The sequence below is a fragment of the Asterias amurensis genome, chromosome 3 (assembly GCF_032118995.1).
Source record: "Asterias amurensis chromosome 3, ASM3211899v1".
Classification (NCBI taxonomy): Eukaryota; Metazoa; Echinodermata; class Asteroidea; order Forcipulatida; family Asteriidae; genus Asterias; species Asterias amurensis.
Genome location: NC_092650.1, coordinates 24,901,597 through 24,925,666, shown reverse-complemented (window position 1 = coordinate 24,925,666; position 24,070 = coordinate 24,901,597). Strand labels below are relative to the sequence as shown.

At 39.2% G+C, this 24,070-nt stretch overlaps 1 protein-coding gene across 2 annotated transcripts; it reads right to left on the bottom strand.

Moving 5' to 3' along the window:
* Positions 1-702: 702 nt before the first annotated feature.
* LOC139934900 (nucleoporin SEH1-like) lies at positions 703-23,960 on the bottom strand. Of its 2 annotated transcripts, none has more exons than XM_071929322.1 (13): positions 23,704-23,960; positions 22,205-22,255; positions 19,957-20,062; positions 19,177-19,217; positions 18,883-18,963; positions 16,291-16,368; positions 15,750-15,802; positions 14,918-15,010; positions 14,434-14,580; positions 13,347-13,422; positions 10,794-10,872; positions 10,040-10,154; positions 703-3,588 (listed from the first exon to the last, which is right to left on the bottom strand). In XM_071929322.1, exons 1-13 carry the CDS (start codon positions 23,812-23,814, stop codon positions 3,447-3,449), a joined length of 1,173 nt encoding a protein of 390 aa, XP_071785423.1. In that variant the 5' UTR covers positions 23,815-23,960; the 3' UTR covers positions 703-3,446. The 2 variants fall into 2 exon arrangements, with proteins under 2 accessions (XP_071785423.1, XP_071785422.1); XM_071929321.1 differs by having other exon boundaries at positions 706-3,588; positions 9,998-10,154.
* Positions 23,961-24,070: the final 110 nt, after the last annotated feature.

Below are 24,070 nucleotides of genomic sequence, written 5' to 3'. Positions count from 1 at the left end.
ACTGATACAATTGCCACGAACCAAAATACTCTCAGGCCTGAAGTCTATTAATATTTTGTAGGTTTTTGAAAGCGCACAAATTTGTGCAACATTGAATTGGTTTTTTTCTTCTTTCATCATTCTCTTGCAATTTCGATGACAAATTGAGTCCAGATGTTCACAGATTTGTTACTTTCATGCATTGGTTGAGATACACCAAGCAATAATACTGCTTTTTGACAATTACCAAAAGCGTCCAGTGCCTTTAAGCAGCTTTTTCAAATTTGACCCTGAACATAACCAGCATCGACGCTGTCATGTTCCTTTTAAAACATTAACGCACGATATCGTCCGCCGACTCGAAAAACTCAGTTGACGAGGAGTACGCGCACGTGTTTGAAGAAAAGTCCAATAATTGAACAAGCTTGAATTTTTTTTTTCGGAAGGTACATGTTTGGTAACTGTCAAAGACCAGTGTTCTCACTTGGTGTATAACATTTTTTAACAAGCCTGTGAAGAATTTGGGCTCAATTGGTCATCGAAGTTGCGAGAAAATGATGAAAGAAAAAACACCCTTGTTGGACGAATTTGTGTGCTTTCAGATAAGAATAAAAAACTTCTAGCGGTCTTTTATTACTTTAGTGAGAAATTGCCTCTTTCTCAAAAACTACGTTACTTCAGAGGGAGTCGTTTCCCACAATGTTTTATACAATCAACAGCTCTTGATGCTTGTTACCAAGTCAGTTTTTAAGTTAATATTTGTGTTGAGTAAATACCAAACGTGTACCTTCCCTTTTAAGCCTTTTAGTCAATAATTAACATTCGACATAGAAACAGAAAGCATGAAAATTACATGTATTTTGTCATTCATTTTGAATAAAGTGTAGCATATACTTAAAAATGGGCATGATTCTATAGGCCCTTCTTCCTATTGCTATAAATTAGCAGCATTTATTAAATAATCAACAGTAGTACACAAAACACACATTGAGGCCTCTTTGGTAAAAATAATTACAAGAAAATTCTACAATATCTTATACACATGCGTAATTGATATTCTTCATTTTAAGCAAAAAACAACATTTAGCTTGAACTCTGCTCGTCTGATTTTAAAAAGAGCCAGACAGAAATGTTGAGAATATTGGCCAAGAGTTACCAGATCAAGAACAAGCTTTCCGGAGCAGTTGTAAGAACACACTCCAAAAACAAATATTATGACATCTGAAAACATAAACAAAGTAAATTAGATTAATGTACATGTTATCAAGTTTGGACTGCACCAAATTAGTTTAGAGACCACGTATTGTCTTCATGCACATTGGACATTAACAAATTATTCATGGCATATCCTTATCACTTGATATTAAAAAGCAAATAAACAGAAGATACACAATAGTAAAAAAAAAATATAAAAAAAAATAGCCAAAATGATCAAATCTTGACAATTAAATAATTCTATGATGTTTGTTAGAGGAAGAACCTTAGGTTGAGATTTTTAAAAGTTGTTTTTAGCCTATCGTTTTTTGGCATATCGAACTCAAGCTCTAGTGCTTTAACAGGGTTCGAGTTCGAGTCCAGGTCATCACAGTGTCCTTTAGCAAGATATCAAACTATGACACTTGTGTGCTTTAGCAAGATACCTAACTATGACACTTGTGTCCTTTAGCAAGATACCTAACTATGACACTTGTGTTCTTTAGCAAGATACACTACGACACTTGTGTCCTTTAGAACTGTGACACTTGTGTCCTTTAGCAAGATACCTAACTATGAAACTTGTGTCCTTTAGCAAGATATCAAACTATGACACTTGTGTCCTTTAGCAGGATAACTAACTATGACACTTGTGTTCTTAAGCAAGATACACTATGACACTTGTGTCCTTTAGCAAGATACACTATGACACTTGTGTCCTTTAGAACTGCGACACTTGTGTCCTTTAGCAGGATACCTAACTATGACACTTGTGTCCTTTAGCAAGATACCTAACTGTGACACTTGTGTCCTTTAGCAGGATAACTAACTATGACACTTGTGTCCCCAGCAAGACACCTAACCACTGCTTTATTATGGCGTATTACATGTGTACATGTGGCCTACTTGACATTGAATCCATCTCTATAGTCAGGTGTTAAACATGTAGTATAGAGATCTCTATATTTTATAACCATGAGATCTATATTGTTCGGGCATAGGACAGCTTACTGTCCAAGACCAATTTTCTCACTTGGTGTGTCCGGACATTCATAAAATAACAAATCTGTGAAAATTGGGACTCAATTGGTTATCGAAGTTGCAAGAAAATAATGAAAGGACCCATTTGTCCAAATTTGTATGCTTTCAGATGGCTAACATTATATTTGAGTGAGAAATATACCTCTTTCTCTTCGTTACTTCACAGGGAGCCTATTCTCACAATGTTTATACTATCAACAGCTCTCTTTTGGCTGTCACCATGTAAGTTTTTACGCTAATAGTTATTCTTAGTAATTACCAATGGTGTCCAATGCCCTTAATAGATATATCTCTAAGGTAGGTCCTATATATTCTTAAGACATTAGCTTTTTATTTGGACTAACTTGAACACAATCCCGAAACTTGTTCTTGCGAAGCTTTACTGTTTTATAATGAGAAGCAAATATAAGCTCTTATTGCGGAAATGTGAACTATTTTATGAGTGTTTTTTTTTGTGAACGAATCACAGGTACACTGAAACAATGACATGTCGACAGAGCGGTGAACGCAACATTGCAATGACCGCACCCTCGAAAGCCGATACAGCCAGACGGAACCATCGATACCTGGTATCTCCAAACGAGTTCAAACAGAAACTTTATTTCGAAAACTTCGGTCACGTTCCTGCATTAAGTTACAATGAACGACGATTCTCAATGAACAGAAAAGTGCCAGGCTATTTTGTCATCCAAGCCTCGTTTTTGGCTCCATTGATTTTGGGAGAAAGACCATTGAGTAAAAAAAAGACACAACATCTTAGAGTGGAACAAAAAACAAACACTCGCACCAAGAAACACCCACCTACACCAACCCGAAGTGTACAAAACAGCTCACTCTGAAAGCTTCTATCATAGTGTCCGAATATTTGTACTTTTCCCTTTCGAAAGCGAAAGCGATGTTAATAGCAAAAACAAATGTGAAAACGGCTCCCTCTGAAGTAACGTAGTTTTCCAGAAAGGAAGTAATTTTCCACAGAAATTATTTAAATTTGATTTAAAGACCTCAGAATTAGATTTTGAGGTCTCGAAATCAAGCATCTGAACGTACACAACTTCGTGTGACAAGGGTGTTTTCTGCCATTATTATCTCGCAACTTCGACGACCAATTGAGTTCAAATGTTTACAGGTTTGTTATTTTCTGCATATGTTGAGATACACCAAGTGAGAAGACTGGTCTTTGACAATTATACCAAAAGTGTCCCGTAGTCACTCCGGTATGAGCAGCATTCCCCTTATGTTGATGTACCGGACCTGGACCGAGAGGCGGCGGCACCGATGAGCGGGCTGGTGCTGAGTATTTCATACCCGTCGTAGGTGCGAGGACTCGGTTCGGTCTGGCGGCGTGGGTACGGTGGAGTCATGAAAGAAGCCGTTCTGGGGAGAGAGGAATCGAACCTGAGATTTTACTCAAACCGAAGATAGACAAGTTTAAAATCGTACTACTTAAAAGTTTCCTCAAAATGTCTTCAACAAATTATTTGTAAACCCGTCAAAACCATCTCACTGAGTGAATCAATGAGTAAAAGATCTACTCGCTCAAGGTGTGAAAATGAGATTGTCTTCAATAGGCTATGACTTTGAACATGTCATGGTATTCATGATAATGAGGATATCTATGAACATTTTTGAAATTTGGCAAAATGGCAAAATATTTATGTCTTTTTTTTGTGTCGACGTAATGGAAGACTCTTTTATGGATTGAAGACCATAACATTTTTTTAGTAAAAACTCCGAATAAGATAGCAGCTTTCTTTTAAAAAAATAACCTACTAAAAGCAGCAGGGCTTTATTTCAAAAATCTGCAACTACACAGACATTGAACTTTTAAGAATACTGTTGACAGACTGAAGCTTTTGGTTAAAAGAAACGAATTCAAGTTTCTTGAAGAGAAACAACAAAATAATAATTATGCTTGACATTTTTTTTCTGCTAAGCAAACATAGCTGGACAAACTAGCAAACAAACAAACAAGCGAACGAAGAAAAAACCAAACCCAAGTCCCAAACACAGTCCAACAACAATATACAAACAAACAATCACCCCAGCACAAAAAAACAAACAAACAAACAAACAAACAAACAAACAAACAAACAAACAAACAAACAAACAAACAAACAAACAAACAAACAAACAAACAAACAAACAAACAAACAAACAAACAAACAAACAAACAAACAAACAAACAAGCAAGCAAGCAAGCAAGCAAGCAAGCAAGCAAGCAAGCAAGCAAGCAAGCAAGCAAGCAAGCAAGCAAGCAAGCAAGCAAGCAAGCAAGCAAGCAAGCAAGCAAGCAAGCAAGCAAGCAAGCAAGCAAGCAAGCAAGCAAGCAAGCAAGCAAGCAAGCAAGCAAGCAAGCAAGCAAGCAAACAAACAAACAAAACAAATAAACACGTTGAAAAGACAGGTGAAGTTCATAAAAAGATATAACCATGACCTTACTTACGGTGATTTATAACAGCAAATTTTGAAGCCAAGCGGTGGTGCTATAAAAATGTCTTAACTATTCCGATCACAAAACAATGCCGTAAAAAAAACATTTAAACAACACCATCTTTCCGACTGCGTGCATATACCCCGCAATTTCTTCGATCCAAACAGTTATTGTTTGTGATAGCTCTTCATGGTGAGCAGCAGCTTCCAAAGATATCATTGTTCAAAATGTCTCTAAAACAAGAACAGTCAAGTAAATAATTTAAACAGAAAAACACATTTTTGTTTTAAAGAGCATGACATTTCCCTTCATATAATACACAAACAAACTCTTGATTAAAAGACGAATCTAAAAGAGATAAACTTTCTGACTAAAATTCGCAGAATTCCACTGTACAATAATCCTATAAAAAAATAAAACATCTTTAAAATAAATTTCGTTCTCAATAATATATCCACAGTATACCCCGAACAACCTCTTCATTATTGATCCTAAATCCCACTTTTCCCGACTGAAACCTTACATTTATTTTGCAGGCATTAATTTCTGCGAGCATTTCCTTTGGGACCTTTTAACCAAGGCTGTTTTTTTTTCTTTTCCGATGATTAAATGCGGAGTTTTTTGTGAAACTTACGGTCACGTAGGCCTCGTCAGGCTCATAATCATATATACCGATTTTGTTTCTTTCAATACAAGTTTATTTCCTTAAATCTAGTTATCCTCACACCGCCGTCAATGAACCATTGATACTGTGTTGTCCTGTTTGTGTTTTGTCCATATTTGTTCATACTATTTTGTGTGCCTTCAAGTTATACTGTGCATTGATCTGTTTGAGTTTCTCCATCCAACAAGCTTGCTTCAGGAGTCTTCCGCATAATCTCTCTGTTTTTTCTTCTGTAATGTTATATTTTGTCATTTTTAATGATTGAGTAGAAATAAATTTAACTAGAAAATGCGAAAAGAATAATGAAAGTTTGTTGTCTATCTCGAGATTTTTTTCTTCATTTTTTTTCTTCTTTTTTTCGAGAGAATTGTCACTGCTCAATCGGGAATTTCACTAAATGTTTTGGTGGCTTTATGAAAAGCTGGAAAGCAGATTTAATGATCCGAAGCCCTGTTCTAAAAACACCAGTAAGTCTACCTTGCAAAACTAAAGCGAAACAGCGACTAGTATTAGAATGTCATGAAACACTACATGACATACTTGTCACAACTTCCACCCCTCCGATTCTTAAAGGAACACGTTGCCTTGGATCGGACGAGTTGGTCTATAAAAAGCGGTTGTAACCGTTTGTTATAAAATGCATATGGTTGGAAAGATGTTTTAAAAGTAGAATACAATGATCCACACAAGTTTGCCTCAAAATTAAGTGGTTTTTCCGTGCAATTTCGAGGCATGTTTGTGTGGATTATTGTGTTCTACTTTTACAGCATCTTTCTACCCATATGCATATTATAACAAACGCTTTACAAAGCCTAACTCGACCGATCCAAGGCAACGTGTTCCTTTAATGCTGGAGTGTAAATATTAACTCCTGCGGTGTAAAAATACAAAAGTCCGAGAATAAATCTAGAGCCTGTTTACCATAATTGTACAGTGCTATACTTTTGTTTCTCAATTCATATTGGCGGCGTGACTACCGGTATTGATGTCAGCGCAGACCGCGCAATGAGAGCCAACATTGGAAGGGGGCACGGGGGCCGTGGTGCGGGGCCCAACGGCATACGGCTGGGATTGTAGCCCCTGCAGTCGTTTAAACCTGTTAGCTAGCTTCGGATTGGTGACATTTGATTGGACAGGGGTAAAGTAGGATGGCCGCACCTCAATGCAAGTCAGCATTGCCCAATTTTCGGACGTTGTGTATCCTTAATGTCCATAATGGTTGCAACACACCATAGCTTAAAACTACCTTCGTGAAAATTGAAAATAAATCAAAACTTGGGGAGTCGGCTTTCGACTTGGTTGTTTACCTTGACTGCATGTAATTTCTTATGTAGTTTTTATTTGCAATTTCTTAAAAAAAAGAAGAAGTAATTTACAGCCTAAACAAGTTAGACCAAGTCTGCATGTAGAGGGAGCCGCCACAACAAGACGATTTCTTGACGACAAATACGTGGTGCAGATTCAGTAAAAATCACAACAGTAACGTTTTGAAAAACAAAAAAGTGGGTGCTGAAACCTTTAGGGGATTTTGTGCAAACGAAACGCAATTCCCACATGGAAAACAAGTAAAGTGAACAAACTCTTCAACACAATCACTTCTCACATCTCAAACTCCTCAAATGGAGTTGGGAAAGTTTTCCCCCATAATTGAAGCAATAATCATCCTAATACACTGTAAGCATGAAGCCTATAATTACAACCGCTTCTTGTCCTGTATGAACTTTCAAAATCGTTGGGACTAACGGCTACCCGAGTGGACATGTACGTGGCAAACGCCCATTCTTTCACAAACTAACACCTTATTGAATCTGCAATGCCCAAGTCATAATGGACTTGAGTTTCATGCAGAGTTTTGCTGCTGGCATTTTTGGCACAAACAATCTAAGCTTAAAGTCACTGTAGACTTTAATAGAAGCACAGAGTATGGGCGAGAAGAAAGGAAAAGGAAAGAGGGGCCTGTGAAAGATCAGACATTAAAATAAAATAAAAACCTGTATGACAAGCTATTCGACTTCCGGCCACCCTGGGAAGTTTTACTATAACTAATTTGTTCTTTTGTGCATAAGAAAACTAGGGTGAATTGCTCAGGTAACTCCCCGCCACTGACTCGCTTACTACATGTTTGGATAATTGACACGTACTTTCCAAATAGTAATACAGAACTGGGGACCAAACACTCAGGTCAAATAAATATAAACAAATTTCAAGACTGTTTTAGTATTTATATATGATGTGTATTTAATATTTAAGGCATTTTTAATGGAGTTTCTTATAAGTAAGCCTCAGCATAACTATTTTACAAATTCCAATTAACCCCAAAATAAGAAACCGCATCTGGAAGTTTAAGAGTACAAATTTAAGTATAACTTAGTATTTCTTTAAAAAGAGTTTGGGAGGGCCAGAGGAGGGGGAGGGTTTCGGATGGGATTCAAATACACTACTGTACATGCATTTATTTCTAGCTCTTTTACAGTGAATGTTAATAAGCGCTAGCTGGTTGTTTGACAATTTTTTTTCATACAAATACCAAGTCAAGATGGAATTGAAAACAGCCATCAAGGCACCAGACTATCCTTGTTAAGAATCCTATGGCAAACACTAGGTTCTTAGTCCCGGAGCTCAAATCTTACACTGGACTACATGCCCCAAGCCAGTTGTTTTAGTGTTCAGCTAGTTCAGCCATTATTTGTGATACCCAAGCCTACATCCATATGGACTGTAAAGGGGGTAACCCTGTTTCAGCCCTAGGAGTAAGTGGCAACTGCCTCTGGAATAAAATAATTGTAGCCCACACCTTGAAGTGTCTGGCGACTCTTGCATAATGACCAGACAAGTCCGGCAGTCTTGTGTTTTTCAATTGATACCACTACACATACCTCACTGGGCAATAACTTAAACAGAAACAAATTATGTCCAGTTGCTGACTCTGAGTCTGATCCCTTTCATTTGTAAAATAACGTACACATGAACTTAAAAAAAGACTTGAGGCGATAAATCTTCTCTTAGGCCCAAATGTCTTAGTGCAGTGAGTATTCAAATAAAAAGAGTTAAATGGAAGTCTCATTTTGATTCTGGTATTGTACAACAATTCTGGTCCAGAAAACATTTAGAGCTACTAGCCCCTACACTTGTTTTTGCAGTCTTGTGTTTTTTCCCGCCCAAAATCGAGGCCTCATATCCCATGTGGTCACACATCTATCAGTTGTTGGTCCAAACCTCTCATCCCTTCGCTTCAACAGAACACAACGCAATGTGTTTGAATAAATGCCAAAATCAAAATCTTTTAAATCGTTGATAAAAAAACCCTTTCATACTTGAATGCAGTTTTTCCTGGAAAAAACACCCAAGGGCTTTTCCGCTTAACCCTTCATAGAAGAAAGCTTTTTGCCATGGAAATGTCCATTTCTTGAACGGTTGCCAGAATAAGCAAATTAAGTAAACAAAAATTTCAAAAATTTTCAAGGATTTCCAGGAAAATTTGACCAACATGAAAGGGCGTTTGGTTTGAATCACTGCAGAGGGGAAATTAAAATTCTAATTAAGACTCCCCGAGTCAGAATTGGTTAGCTATAAGGAGGAGATTGTTGCCAACAATTGATAGGTGAAATACACTATCGGCTTTCTGGACAGGCGAGCTAGAAAGGTTAAGGCTGCAGAAAGTAAACAAGAAGAAACGTTTCTTTGGCCTACTCGCATGTCAGTTGAAAATGGAATGCTTTGGACAATGTTAAAAACAACAGCGTGCCAGTGAATGAAATAATACATTCAAAAGGTTAAGCAAAAAGTAAATGGAACAAGCATTATGAGAAATAATTACAAAGTCTTGGCCCTGAAACATAAAGTTAAGTGAAATTCAACATGAATTTCTGGATTTGAGACAGCTTTTGTGTGGAAGGAAACTAAAGGAACTTCTTTGTGCTTGATCTCACGATTCAAGTATTATTTCTTTGCTGAAGTAAACAAAGGTTGCAGAAGTGGGATTTGAACCCATCATGGTAACAGTTCACTCTGAATACTCTCTTAGATATAAACTCTTGGTTAGATGATGATGAAGCAGTGAGATCAAATATCCATATGAGTGAAACCACCGACAATGATAGTAGCAGAAGTGGGATGTGTTGTCTTATTGAATGCTGACAGAGAAAGGATCTGATATTTCAAATAAAAAGTTCTTAGATAAGCGTCTCAATGCGCTTTACATTAGTATCCCCGGTCATTTGGGCCAATAACATTCCTTTAATGTTCACCAACTCCCTGGGGAGTGTGCAACCCATTTCAAAGCAGGAATCATTTCAAAGCTCCCAAATGAAGACAATCCCAGCAGTGGATCTCAAATACCCCGCGATGGTGGTGGCAGTAATGAGATAACATCTCTTAGTTTGTGAATCATTGAATGGGTGCAGAAGTGGGATCCAATCTATCTGTGCATGAAACTCACAAAGATAATGATTGGAGCCTGTCATGGTGCTGGTGGTAGTTGAGGTATCAGATCTCTCAACATGTAAATCGTCACAAATTGAATGCATCCAATGACAATGAAGGCTGAAGTGTGATCCAGCTTCTCCAAACTAAAAAACACCACCTGATGAGAACGGTGGCAGCGGTGGGATCGATGGATGGCTAATGAAGAGGACAATGATGTGTACCATCTGCGCCTAAAATCTACAAATTCCTAGACTTTGTGATACCTTCGACTTTCAAACATGGGTTCCTGTGCACCTGGTACTTGCCTGCCGCCAACCTGTTGCTGCTGTTGTTCTTGACTTGCAAAAGGCATAGCGGGTGGGACTGAAGTACCATCCCCTTTCATCTCTTGAATGCACTTCCAGTTGCCCAAATAGTTTGCTGCATTCATAGAAGAGAAAATCAAACCAACCTTGAAACAGCAAGACAAGTACTAGCTCAATCTGCTTTAAACTCGTATACAGAGCTGTGTATAGGCCTTTTTGAGATATGGCATACTCAATGCTACAACACTATAAGGTTTGGGTAAATTTGTATACACCCAAACCAAACAGTGCACTCCTATCACGTCCGCCATACCTCAAAAAGGTTTATTGGGAAAGTTCCAACATAGGCCACCAGCTTTTTTTCTGTCATATGGATGCTGGACCCAATTTTCGGAGCAAATGCAGAACCCAATAAGCCATTTTGAGGTATGGTAGACACAATACTGTGGCACTTTTAGATTTGGGTAAATTTGTCTGTATACACCCAAACCAAATGGTGCATTCCAATAGTGGTCACCATACCTCAAAAAGGCTAATGGGGCAGATTAGTCTGGCTATACACTCAAATGTTAGCGTCCTGCCCCCCCTTTTTTTTTAATGGCTGGGGCGACACCATTTTAACAACAACCGGCTTGGCTATTTAAAAAAAAAAAAAAAAAAAAAAAAAGACTGAAATCATTAGAATGTATCCTTTTTTCATTAAAAAAAATTTGACAAAAAGGAGGTGGCCTACAGCATCAAACATGGCGTTTACCTTTCCAGAGGCGGACAAGTCCATCATCGCTCGAAGAGGCCAAGATGGTGCCTGTAACATTCCAACTCACTCTCCATACCTGTGCACAAGGCAAGAAGAAGTGTTTAAAGCTTTGCACCTCATTGAACCCAAGTCTCGACACTCATGGGGTGACAGGTCTTTTTTTTCAGCCGCACCACGCATCTGCAACTCTCTACCACTTAATCTTCGATCTTGTCTTTATACCACAAAATTCAAGTCTCTTCTCAAAACTCATCTTATGTCACAGGTTTTCACTGACAAATTTTGTTGTGTCTGTTTTTCTTTGTGTTGTGTTTTTGTTTTTGGTTTTTACTGCGCCTTGAACACCCAGCAGGGTGGATATGTGCGCATTACAAGTCTTATTACTATTATTATTATTATGGTATCGATCGTTAGAAAAATCATAGTCAGGCCTTATTCCAATTGGCGTCTACAGCTTCGGCTACAGCTGTGCTTAGGAAGTGGCTTGGGACGTCATATACATCATTGCATGATATGCTGAAATCTAGCCGTAGCCCTAGATGTAGCCACCAATTCTGACAAGGCCTTACTATAGTAAGTAGTATAGTAGGGTACAACCAAGGTATTAAATCCTTTTGGGAGAAGTGTTGCCTCTGATAAGAATTTTGAAATAAAATCTATAAAAGTTGCTTGTTATACATTTTTTAACACTCAAAAAAATTCTTTAAGATTTTTATTAAGACTAACAAGTAACAACCATAATTATAATAACACAAGACATTGATATTTCGATAATGCAGGAGCATGTAAAACAATGAAATACATATGTGCATGTATAAGAAGCGATTTGTTACAAGAAAATAGATTCAAACAAGAGTGTCTTCAGAGGTCTCTTGAAAACAAAATACCTTGAGAATCCATTATAGTAAAGCATTTTGCTCAAAGACACATGTACCATGACCGGGATTCGAACCCACACTCTGATGACTCAACCACTCCATTTGATGCTCTTAACCACTCGCCCACAACACCCTACATAGCCTTGCTCAAGGCAGTCGAATTATTCACTCCGAAAAAAGACCGCCGCTGTATAAAAACCCACCCGTATTCACTGTGCGTAACATCGCACGACACGATGCCCCCGTACACTATCCGCATGCGTCGGCCGTCAGCCTTGTAGGGTCTGTGTTGAAGCCACTGACCTCATTACTATAATAAGCGAAGAGTTCCCACGTTCAGCTCATTACCATAATGCCCGCGAAAGACGAGACATGTTTACATCACACACCACCACCACGGATGCATGATAGGGTCCAAAGGTCGTGATAAGGGAATTGCGTGATTGGACGTCAAAATGAATAATTCATTTGCCTCCTCACATCCTGTGTTGTCTGATAGGTCTGACGAAAGATATAAATATTCATGGACTGCATACTTGCATATCCGAGAGCCCCCCCATTTTTTTCCACTAGTGGAAATTTTTCAATACAACACATTAAACCCGGAAGTTACAGACCCGACAAGGCTGTCGGCCTGATGGCCTCCGCATGCGGTTAGTGGTAGAGTGCGGATGACTTATGTGCACAGTAGTCGTCAATGTGACAGTGTGTATACGGGTGGGTCATGCGGTGTGATCGCACGCACCACGCACAGGGTATACGGGTGGGTTTACAGCGGCGTCTTTTCGGGGCGAATAATGCGACTGCCTTGAGCAAGGCTACACCCTACAAGGTTTTAACTTTTTATTTTTTGTTTACTTCAATTTGGCCTAGTATTTGTTTTGTTCGCATTTCTTTTTGTTACTCTCACGTGAAATCTTTTGGAGGTTGATGTTTGTGTTGTATATATTCTTGCCATGCTTTTATTAAAAGATTGGTCTGGGGGATTGCAGTTGGAGACCGGTCCATTTTTGATTTAGGGGTAAACATTTTATTTTTCAGTGCCACTGTTTTATTTTGGTGCATGAAGTGGATTGGTCCCTGACTGCGGATTGACTTTAAATCCCTCCCATTGAGAGTGCACTGTTTTCTAAATAATCTCCGTTTTAGAGTGCAATAGTTTATTCGCCATTTTAATTTTGATTGTAATGTTTTACTCATATGTTTAAGTAATTAATTTTAAGTAACTGTTCTCCTCCCTATAGGAGTGTACAGTACTTCTCCCTCTCAGTTTTTCTGTGTAAGATTTAGGCAATTTTAAACAGTATTGTAATGTTTTACTCCAAATTTTTAACTTTGTAACTGTTCATGTAATTCTGCTGCTGGCAGCGAATTGAATAGAATTTTAATAAACCATTGAATGAATGAATGAATGAACTGGCCAATTACGACACAGGCACTATGAGCTGAAGGTAAGGTTGTTTAACAAACCAGCAAGGTTCAATGGCCAATTAGGACCGAGTCACTACTCTTTTTAGCCCATTCATAAATTCCCTTTTTGCTAAAAAGCATAATTAGGTTTGAAAATCTGTACTTTTTTCTTGTAATTTGTCAGTTCCTGAGGCCTCCAAGGGCTCCATTGCACGCAACAAAATTACCAAATATAGAATGCTGTGATTGGTTGCCTTATTACCTGTTGATTATTGTGGTCTAACTGCGCCGGCTGCTTTATATCCAGTCCAATCGGTCCCATTGTATTTGCATCACGCCTAGAAAACAAAAAAAAACATTGAAAAATTACATGATTGCAGGGTAACAATCGGACCATTCCATTAAGCTACACCCCCCTTCATGCATTGACCAATCATAGCCCTCGACTTGGAATGCACAAGCTCTGGCAAAAATCCAAGTCCCACTCTGGCATGATACTTGACCCTTTAGAAATAAGTGGGCAAATCTGATAGAGTACAGGGGGTGGTCTAAATATAGGACTACCCTTAGGGATAGACTTTGACAGATTTTCAGGGCCATTCAAAAGTAATTTTGACGATTGTTCTGAGGGCAAAAAGAAAATCGGAAATCAAGACTACGGGAGGAATAACATCCTACCTGATCCGACGACACAATGTAAACAAAGTACTGTCATTCTGGTTAGTGGGTGTGGCAAAAGTGTTAAGCAGTGAGGATACATACTAAATAGACCCTTCCCATGAAATATGTAAATTGCACATAGCGCCTGTGCACTAACATTTTGGTTGGCAAAATGAGGGAACATCGCGCTGTTTTGTACACGGCTAATGGGTGCGTGACGCAGACGCGATTGCGCGTCTGCTTAGTGCACAACTCTATGGCGTTTGCCAACCAACAGGGTCTGTACGCATGCGTGAATGTGATAAGCATATTTCACGGGAAGGGTCCATTATTCTCGTCATACTTTACTTTGTTTCATCACCACCAGCAAACAGCAGTCAACAATAACAGCTAAGATGTAAAGGCAAAGTATTTACTTTGTGTTTTGGAAAAATATATGATTGTTTAAATCCAATAAGAATGTAGATGTATACAAAAAATTAACATGTGGACATTTCATTTCCAAATGTGGTTGAGTTTTTGAGATATCACTTAAAAATCAGAGCTATTATGTCCGCGCAGGAAGTATAATCCCTAATAGGACTATACAATCTGAGAAGCGTTTTGTATCTCAGATTCAAATTTTAAAATTATCTTGCCAGTCTCAATAATTGAAGAATTTTCGCAAAACTTGACGGACAAAGAAATACCTGAGAGGCTTGAGAGTCATGATGCGGACATCTTTGGTTGCCACGGCGATGACATGGTAAGATCGACCCATGTTGGGAGCGAAGGCCAGATCGTGGACAGCTTCCGTTATGTTCATCAGGGTCTCCGTCTTATTCCATTTCTTCTTCCTGCCAAGACGTCACCAAAACAAAAAAAGGTGTCAATGATTAAAGTCGGACAAAATCGTGGTTACAAAAACTATAACTTATCTGAAAGTTTACAACATTTTTTTTACTTAACGACCCCTTCAGAGCGCACAGCGCATTCACATGCACCTATACTGGCCTCCATTTCGGGAGCCAAAATCCTGCAAAAAAGATGACTCCCGAAATGATGGAAATGGTAGACACGAAAATGTTCGGAGGTGCATTCTCCATATGTAAGGGGTCTGTATAAATCAATACTTTGGTGGGAGTAAAATTGCATGTAAAACCAACCAAACTAAATTATCTTAAAGTGCCTCACCTCTCGTTCTCTTTGTACTCATAAATCTGAACCTTTCCTCCACTCGTTGGGCTTGGATCGTCACTTCCTACAGCAATCATTGGAGGGTGGACTCTACAAAAGAACAAAGAACCAATATAACCGATTGAAAGGCACCGGACACTATTGGTAATTACTTAAAATAATTGTTAGCATTAAAACATACTTGGTAACGAGCAATGGAGAGCTGTTATAAAACATGGCGAGAAACTACTCCCTCTGAAGTAGCATTTTATTTGAGAGAGAGGTAACTTCCCACTCAAATATTAAAAGACTTTAGGCCTGAAACCTTTTTAGCCGTCTGAAGGCAGACCATTCAATATCACCCTATGTGGTTTTAAATAATGGATAAACTATGCCAGCCTGCATTACGATATCATCTGGTGAAGGCATCCACACACTACAAAGTCAACCCTCCTACTGTCTGACCATTCAATATCATCCATTGTGGTTTTGATTGGTAAATAAACTGTTCCAACCTACAATATGATATCATGTGATGAATGTATCAACACAGTGTGTACAGGGGTCGATTTCACAAAGAGTTAGGACTAGTCCTTACTTAGGACTAGTCCTAGGAGATATACAAATTGCATGGATAGTCCTAAGTTAGGACGAGTAACTGGTCCCAACTCGAGATAAGACTAGTCCTAACTCTTTGTGAAATCCACCCCAGTGTGTACATGTACCCAAGTTGGTTCACTGCACAGCTACGTCACCCTACAGAACCCATTCAGCTGAAGGGTTTTGAATGGTTGGTCACTGGGAGTGTCACCAAGAGAAGGAGGGTTATTATACAAAAAAAGTACTTTACCTGGATGGGTTCCACGATAGACAGCTGCAGTTTAACTTAGTTTGGATCTCTTCCTAGCAAGGAAAAAAAAAATTGTTTAGTTTAAGAGTTGATAAGAAGTAATTCTTGATTTAGGATTGAACAAATAAAAATTGACTAGAGCGGGATTTGAACCAACGACTTCTGGATTAGCGTGCCAACACTCTACCAACTGAGCTATCTAGCCCTATGTTGGCGTCTCCCCATTTTGTCAACATCTTTTTTTCAGGGGTGCCAGTCAGAAGCCATTTCAAGACTTGAGTCTCGAAATCAATTTCGTGGGAAATTACTTCTTTCTCAAAAACTATGGCACTTCAGAGGGAGCCTTTTTTCACAATGTTTACTACCATCAACCTCTCCCCATTACTCGTTACCAAGAATGGTTTCATGCTAATAATTATTTTGAGTAATTACCAATAGTTTCCACTGCCTTTAAAAGGGTCAGATACAATGAGAGTTTCAACAAATTGAGCCCATTCTTCCTCCAACTTTTTTGTAAGGTGAAGTTACTTTGGAAGTTTACCTGTGAACTCCATATCGCTAGGTTTGTGACGTCACTTGCTTCGTAGAAACGTACCACTCCATCGCCTGAACACATCGCCTGAAAAACATGTACAACAAAGGATTGTTAGTTTTGTAACCCACATTATAGCTATCAATATAAACCACAAGGGAAACTGACTGGGTAAAATTTTAAATGATTTTTGAGACTGAAGAAAGACAAATTGACTAGAGAGGGATTCCAACCAACAACCTCTGGTTTAAGGTGCCGGCGCTCTACCAACTGAGCTATCTAGCCCTATGTTGGCCGTCTCCCTGGTTAATATCTTTGTCCTTGCTTGTCTGCTTCTCGAACACGTTGTAGCCGCGTCCTTCGCAATTCAGCTCTTAGCTGCGAGTAAGGTTGATTAGCCACCAAATTATTTATAGATTGTTTATTTTTACACACAAGCCACCAAAGCAATTCATCCCACAGTAAGCTTGGGTCCTGGTCTTGACACTTCTTTCCATAAGCAAGACATAAACATTCATCCTTCTGATAGCACATTATACTTTCAGCCCAGTGTGCTGTGCAAACACGTTATAAGAACACAGTGCATTATTGTTAAGGGAAAGAGTTTTCCCCAGTGTTGGAATACATGAATCCCAGCCTTAAGATCAATTCCATGAAAGATAGTTCCTAGGAGGCAACTCAAGTTCATTTGTTCTAACTCAAGATAGGACAAGTTCACAAGTCTGTTAAAACACTTACTTCCCTCGTCTGGTTGGCTGCAGATTGCGCCAGATTCGAACCCAACTTGTGGGTGCGTTCGTTCAGCTTCCCTGGGTCTACCCCGCGGTGCTCACTCAGGTGAGCCCCTGACAAGAGCTAAACGAACGACCACTCACCGCTCTCGTAGTGACGTCGTTTACCTGGGGCCAGCCCCCAAGTGACCCACTCCACAAGCAGGGCACTGGTATATATGGGGGCTGACCTGGGTGAGCCCCTGGAATGACGTCAAAAGCTATTCGAACGCACCAGGGCACACCGGGGATGACCCAGGGAAGCTAAATGAATGCACCCTGTGTAATTCTGTCTTTGCTCATCCAGTATTGCTTGAACCCAACCTGTCCTCCTTACGGTTTCAAAAGGAAACTCATTAAAGGGAAGGTACACATTTGGTAACTACTCAAAACAAATATAAACCTAAAAGCTGACTTGATAACGAGCATTGGAGAGCTGTTGATAGTATAAAACATTGTGAGAAACGGCTCCCTCTGAAGTCGCGTAGATTTTGAGAAAGAGGTAATTTCTCACTGAAATATTGAAAGACTTCTAGCCAGAAGTCTTTTATTCCTATCTGAACCTATCTGAAAGCACACAAATTTGCCAACAAGGGTGTTTTTTCTTTCATTGTTTTCTCGTAACTTTGACGACCAATTGAGCCCAAATTTTTACAGGCTTGTTAGTTATTTTATGCTTATGTTGGGATTACACCAAGTGAGAAGCAGTACTGGGGCCAATTTCATAGAGCTGCTTAAGCAAAAAATTTGCTTAAGCACGAAAATAGCTCGCTTATTTTACACATGTTACTGGCCAAAATTTCACGCCATATACATTGCTTATGACTAGTATTTAGCTGTTGTTTACTTAGCATAACAATTGAGTGGAGTCTTGGCCGGTAATCTGATTCTACTAAGCAATGAATTTTGTGCTTAAGCAAATTTTTTTGCTTAAGCAGCTCTATGAAATTGGGCCCTGGTCTTTGACAACTACCAAACATGTTTAGTGACTTTAAGCCCATCCTAAATACATGTCACGTATTTTGAGTTCACGACACACAAATGTAACAAAGTGGGCCTGTGATATGAGGAATGATGACCCAAGTTTGTATTTTTGTCCTGATGTCCCGATTGTCTCGTCTGGCACCCATTCGTTTCAATTTGCTCAAAACAAATTCACCTCAAAACAAATTCGCACAAAAAGTTATCCTAGTATTCTAAACAAAGAAATACCTTTTTTGTATACATCATAGTATGAATATGGATTACTTATTGACAGAGTGGTTAATCAGAATGGATCTGTCTGCCTGTCTGGATTTTTTTTTGGTGGGGGGGGGGGGGGTGTTCCAATTGATCATAGTGTTACTTTTTAAACTGATGGTGAAAAAGGCACAAAACAAAAGTCGGGATCCATGCCAAAAACCAGGCACTTCCGGCCAAAACGTTGCTTTTCAAACAGATGAGAATAACAACTTTATATGGAAGGTACACATTTGGTAAATCACTCTTAAAGTTAAAGGAAATAAAAAGTTTTGGTTACAAGCCTACAGCAGCTTTTGGTAGTATAAAGCTTTTTCAGAAGCATGTCACTTCGAAGTAATGTGGTTGATGTAGATGTCTCAGAAGCATTACTGACGCTTCTCAAATTGTGTATTAGCGATTATTCCTCCTGCATGGACATATTCACTCCAGATATTTGGCATTTTATCTCAAAAACATGACAACCTTTTGAAATTAAATTGTTCACATGTTAGTTTTTATATACATTTATTTAAGATTAAAACAATCGAACGGTTTCAATAACCAAAGGTATACAACAATTTAAGTAAAAATTTAACTTTCCAAGTCTTACCAACTGAAGGCCAAGATGACGTGGAGAAAACTTGACGTCCGTCACGGAAGTTCGACTGTCGACCAGTGCAGCTCGCTTGATCTGAACAACAGTAATAACAACAACAACAGCATCATAAGAAATGTTGCAAATAAAAATTAACAAAAATCCTGATGCATACTACTTATTGTAGGTAAAATGGTCCTCCTTCATAGCCAAGTAATTCCCGCAAAAGAACTCTTACTTAATGAACTAATTTTGAAGAAAAAAAAAGAAATCTGTACAAAATAGTTTTCAATAAAATAAAGAACTTACCCAGTGACTCTGACCTTTTTGAGTTGGTTTTGATTCACTGACTGAAAAAAAAAATAAATAAATAAAATAATTAATGAGACAAAGCCAAACAAGCCAATATTTTGTGCTAAGCTAACTTTCCATAACGGGGACTGACTTGGTACGTACAATGGCATGTCGTGGCCGAGTGTATAAGAGCACCAGACTAAAGTTCTGATGCATCTGAACAGCAAGACACTGAAAAACAAGGTTGCTTCATCCTTCAAACATGACATTAAAGAATCCAGTGCCCTTATCATAAAGAGAAGGGGTTCACCTCGGACTCGGTGTTTCTTGTTTGATTGGCTGATTATTGGACCACAGCACCTTGTAAACCATTACAAGGTAGATCCACACCTTGCAGGTTAAATATCGAATGCTGGACCGCCTTTAGGATCACTGAGTGACGGACATTGAAAGCTATAAGAAGCCACGATTATTATTATACAAATTTTTGGAACAAAGACAAATAGATCGATCCATTTAGCTCCGCCCCATTGCGCATTAACCAATCACAACGCAACGAAGGTCCGACACTAATGCAAAGATATAGAATATAGGTCCGACATGCGTGCGCGTATCTTGGCGCGCGCGGCAGAGTTGTGCAGAAAGGCATTGGAGAGCCCCATGTGTTCTTGCTCACACGTGCGTCGTGGGCGGAGCCTACTGGATCGGTCTATTGATTAGAGGTGGATTTGAACCTGCGACCTCTGTTTTTTTCAGACAGGACGTTTATTTAAGCCTGAGTGAGACATGACTTACCAATTTCTTCCCATATGACAGCTGTTCGATCAAATGAGCAAGAGGCCAGCACTTGACCAAACTCTGGGTGGGCCCAGGTTACCCTCCACACAGACCCACTGTGATGCTGTGATACAGTTCAGGAAAAAAATACAGAGGGAAGAAACTGTGAAAAGTGATTGAAAAGAATTGTGGTGTGTCTTGGTCGAGCGGTCTAGTTCTCACCAGATCCAAACATTGGTGCTGTCACAGCAGAGTGTGGTTTTGATTACCCAGTTATGACACTTGTGCCCTTGAAAAAGGCACTTATTTAGCTTTGTGAAAAGGTTAGAAGGCAATGGTTTCTGCTCTACTAGCCAGGCACCTTATAGTGGATGATACCTATGCCTACATCCTTACGGACTGGTATAAGGGGTGACCTTGTTTCAGTCTCAGGAGTAGGTGGCAACACGCCTAGTGCTGGGCGAATAGTGAAATTTTGTTATTCCGATACCGCTGGCCAACTATCCGAAATTAACCGGATATTCGCATAGTTTTTTCGCCGCTAGAGGGCGCTATTTAAAAAAAAAAAATTTAAAAAAAATTAAAAAATATTTTTTTTTTGCCGCTAGAGGGCGCTGTTCGTTTGTGAATGAGATCTTATGGGCGGATTGATATTAGTTTTAGACAGTGTCACTCGGTTCATTCATAAAAATGACCGGATCTAATTTAAAGATGGCAATTTGCTTTTTCTTTTGATCGTGATTGACTCTACGTGAAGGAAAACTTTTGTAATCTTTGAACAAATTACGTCAGAAATGTCATTGTTTTAACTCTTCACGGAGGTGAGCATAGTTAAATACTTAATATATGCTGTTTTATGCTGTCTTAATAGAAGTTTCATAAGGATTCAGACAAAACATTCATATCAGTTGTCGCCCGACGTCCGCAGATATTCGGATATTAAAGAATATCCGGTTACTCGATTGTAATTACAGAATTATCCGGTTTGTAAATAGGTATTCGCGCCCTATGCGGATATCCGGTTAAGAAAAAAAAGGCATTCGCGGTTACGGATAGGAAAAACCTATTCGCCATTAACCGGATATTCGAATAATTCGCCCAGGCCTAAACACGCCCCTGGTGACAGTCGACTTGAGTCAAAACACCAAATCAGAGAAGTATAGCCCCTACCTTGAAGTTGTCGTCTGGCCTTTCCCCCCCGACACAACAAACAGTTTTAATTTCAGTGATAAGCTTGACATAATAAGTATCAGTAGACTCCTTATTTATTTTCCACAAGTGAACAATTGTTCACACGATTTCAAGTTTGTTTTAATAAATGAACAACTATTCACAAAAGAAATGTTTCAGTTGATGTAGCAAACCATAAAGAAACACCAGTTAGTATTGCCCTCACGCCTGATACTTCAACCTTACATAGCCAATGTTGTTCAATTGACAAGTCTTACCTTCCAGTATGACTTGTTTTTCAGTCTTTCTTCAAGCCTGACATTTCAACCTTAAATTCAGGCAAATTCTGGCAGGTCAGTTATCCGCAAGTATGACTAGTTAGTCTTACCCTCCAGGCTAATTATGCATACAGGCAATGTTGTTTTAGTGACTACATGTAGTCTCACCTTCCAGAATGAATAGCTAGTATTACACTCAAGGCTGATTTATACACCCCACCCACCAATGTTGTTTTAGTGACTAGTCTTACCATCCAGTATGAATAGTTAGTCTGACCCTCAAGGACCCAGGCAATGATGTTCATTTTAATGAAAACTAGTCTTGCCTTCCAATATGACTAGTTAGTCTCACCTTCAAGGACCAATGCAATGTTGTTCATTGACTAGTCCTAACACCCAGTATGACAAGTTAGTCTTACCCTCAAGGACCGAGGCAATGTTGTTCATTGACTAGTCCTAACACCCAGTATGACAAGTTAGTCTTACCCTCAAGGACCGAGGCAATGTTGTTCATTGACTAGTCCTAACACCCAGTATGACAAGTTAGTCTTACCTTCAAGGACCAATGCAATGTTGTTCATTGACTAGTCCTAACACCCAGTAAGACAAGTTAGTCTTACCCTCAAGGACCGAGGCAATGTTGTTCATTGACTAGTCCTACCATCCAGTATGATTAGTTTAGTCTAACCCTCAAGGCTGACTATACCTACATGCAATGTTGTTTCAATGACTAGTCTTACCATCCAGTATGATAAGTTAGTCTAACCCTCAAGGCTGACTATACCTACATGCAATGTTGTTTCAATGACTAGTCTTACCTTCCAGCAGGATGAGCAGAACCATCCACCATCTTCCCCAAGGTCCCATACCTGCGTAAACAAAATAAACAAACCTCAGAAACTCTACAAAAAAGAAAATAAAGGGATTACTTACTGAGAGTTCTATCAAGATGGACGGTATCACCAGCCAAGCATTGCAGGGCTATATGCTTCGTTTTTGAAAGGGCAAGGGCACCAAGGCATTTTCTTCTTGGTAAAGGGCACCCTATGATGAAATTGCAAATTTGTACTGGAGCATTTCAAGGGCACCAAGGCAATGACCAGGGGACACGGAGGCAATCGCCTTCGTTGCCTCCGTGAAGTATCAGGCCTGCATTGACTTAAAAACTATCAGCGTTAAAGCTATTTCTTTGAGTCTTTTTGGAGCATATGTTTGTGGCTTGGTATGGACTGGTGAAACTCATGGCAAATTGTTGGCTGCGTTGTGAATTTGATTAAAAAAACATCATCTGTTTTTTTGAGAGGGAACTTTGAAATCATCAATCTTCTTGCCCATTGAGAAGTCATACAAGTTTTCAGTACTATGTTTCAAAAATTGCTTGTCAACATTATCATAAATATAACATTTGGTTTGCAAACGAGGTTTTGTAGACCCCCTACAAATGAATTGGTACCACTCAAACTGAGTTACTTGCTTGGCGCTCCAATTAAATTGGACCGAGTACTAGTATCAGTCTATTGGTACAACCCAGTTTGCGGGAGTTGTGTGTATTGGAAAGTGAAACAATCAAAATTTCAAAAGGAAATTTTTAACGATAACTTTGCTACCTTTCTCTGACTCTAATTTCCTCGATTCGTGCAAGGCGCAGCCATCTTTGGATATGCCAATCAACATGACGTCATTGGCCTGCCGAGCTGTGGGCGGAGTGTGTGGAGCGCGAATACAAATCAACGGCTATTTTATGTGATTAAGCTTGGGTATTTTTCGTGAACTACGTAGTGCGTGCACGTAAAAAGTACACAGCTTAACTCACATAAAATAGCCGTTGATTTGTATTCGCGCTCTCATGGGGCCACAGCTCGGCACCGATGGCGTCATGCTGAGAGTTAGCTAAGACTGTAAGAGTTAGGTGAACACATTCGGCCGGTTTATGCTGTCATGTCCAGTGGCTCGTATTTAAGGGGGCGCCAGAATTGTTTTATTTCTGGTTATTTCATAGCTGCATGAGGAAATGGTGTGGACGTGTGGCTATTTAGGTTTTAGCTAGCCTTGGCCACACAAGTGGGGTTAGGTCGGGCGGAAAACTTTCTGTATGCTGCCACCACTTTTTCATAAATTACTCAATCAAAAATTTTTTTGTAAAAAGTTAGTGAAGAATTTATGGCAGGATACGGAAAGTTTTACAATCTTATTGACCATACCACTAAACTGAACTTAAACTAAGCAAAACTAAAAAACTGAAAAGTGAAAGATTTTAATGACAATTTGTTAACGATAGGTGGCGCTGTTTCAACAACAGCAAAAGGTTTTTGCTTACCCGCACACTTTGATCCGTGGAACAAGTTGCAATCCGACGTCCGTAAAAATCATACGCTACATCGTGAATGAGATCTTTATGCTCAGCAGCTATACTTTTCGCCACGAACATCTTAACATTTGCAACTGAAAAACAAAGTTAAGACTTTTATCTTATTTAAAAAATTGCTAGTTGAAGTCGAACAAAGATTAGGAAAACAAACTTGCATGGTGAACCGCTGTAAAATAACACTCGGGTGGTGCCCTGCTTCCTTAATTCGTATTTGATGTTCGAGAAGTCCAGATACAACGCAGTTGGTTCAGACTCTGAACTTCAGAGGACAGTTTTTCTAAATTAGACACTTGAGGGCGGTATAACATTTCTGAGT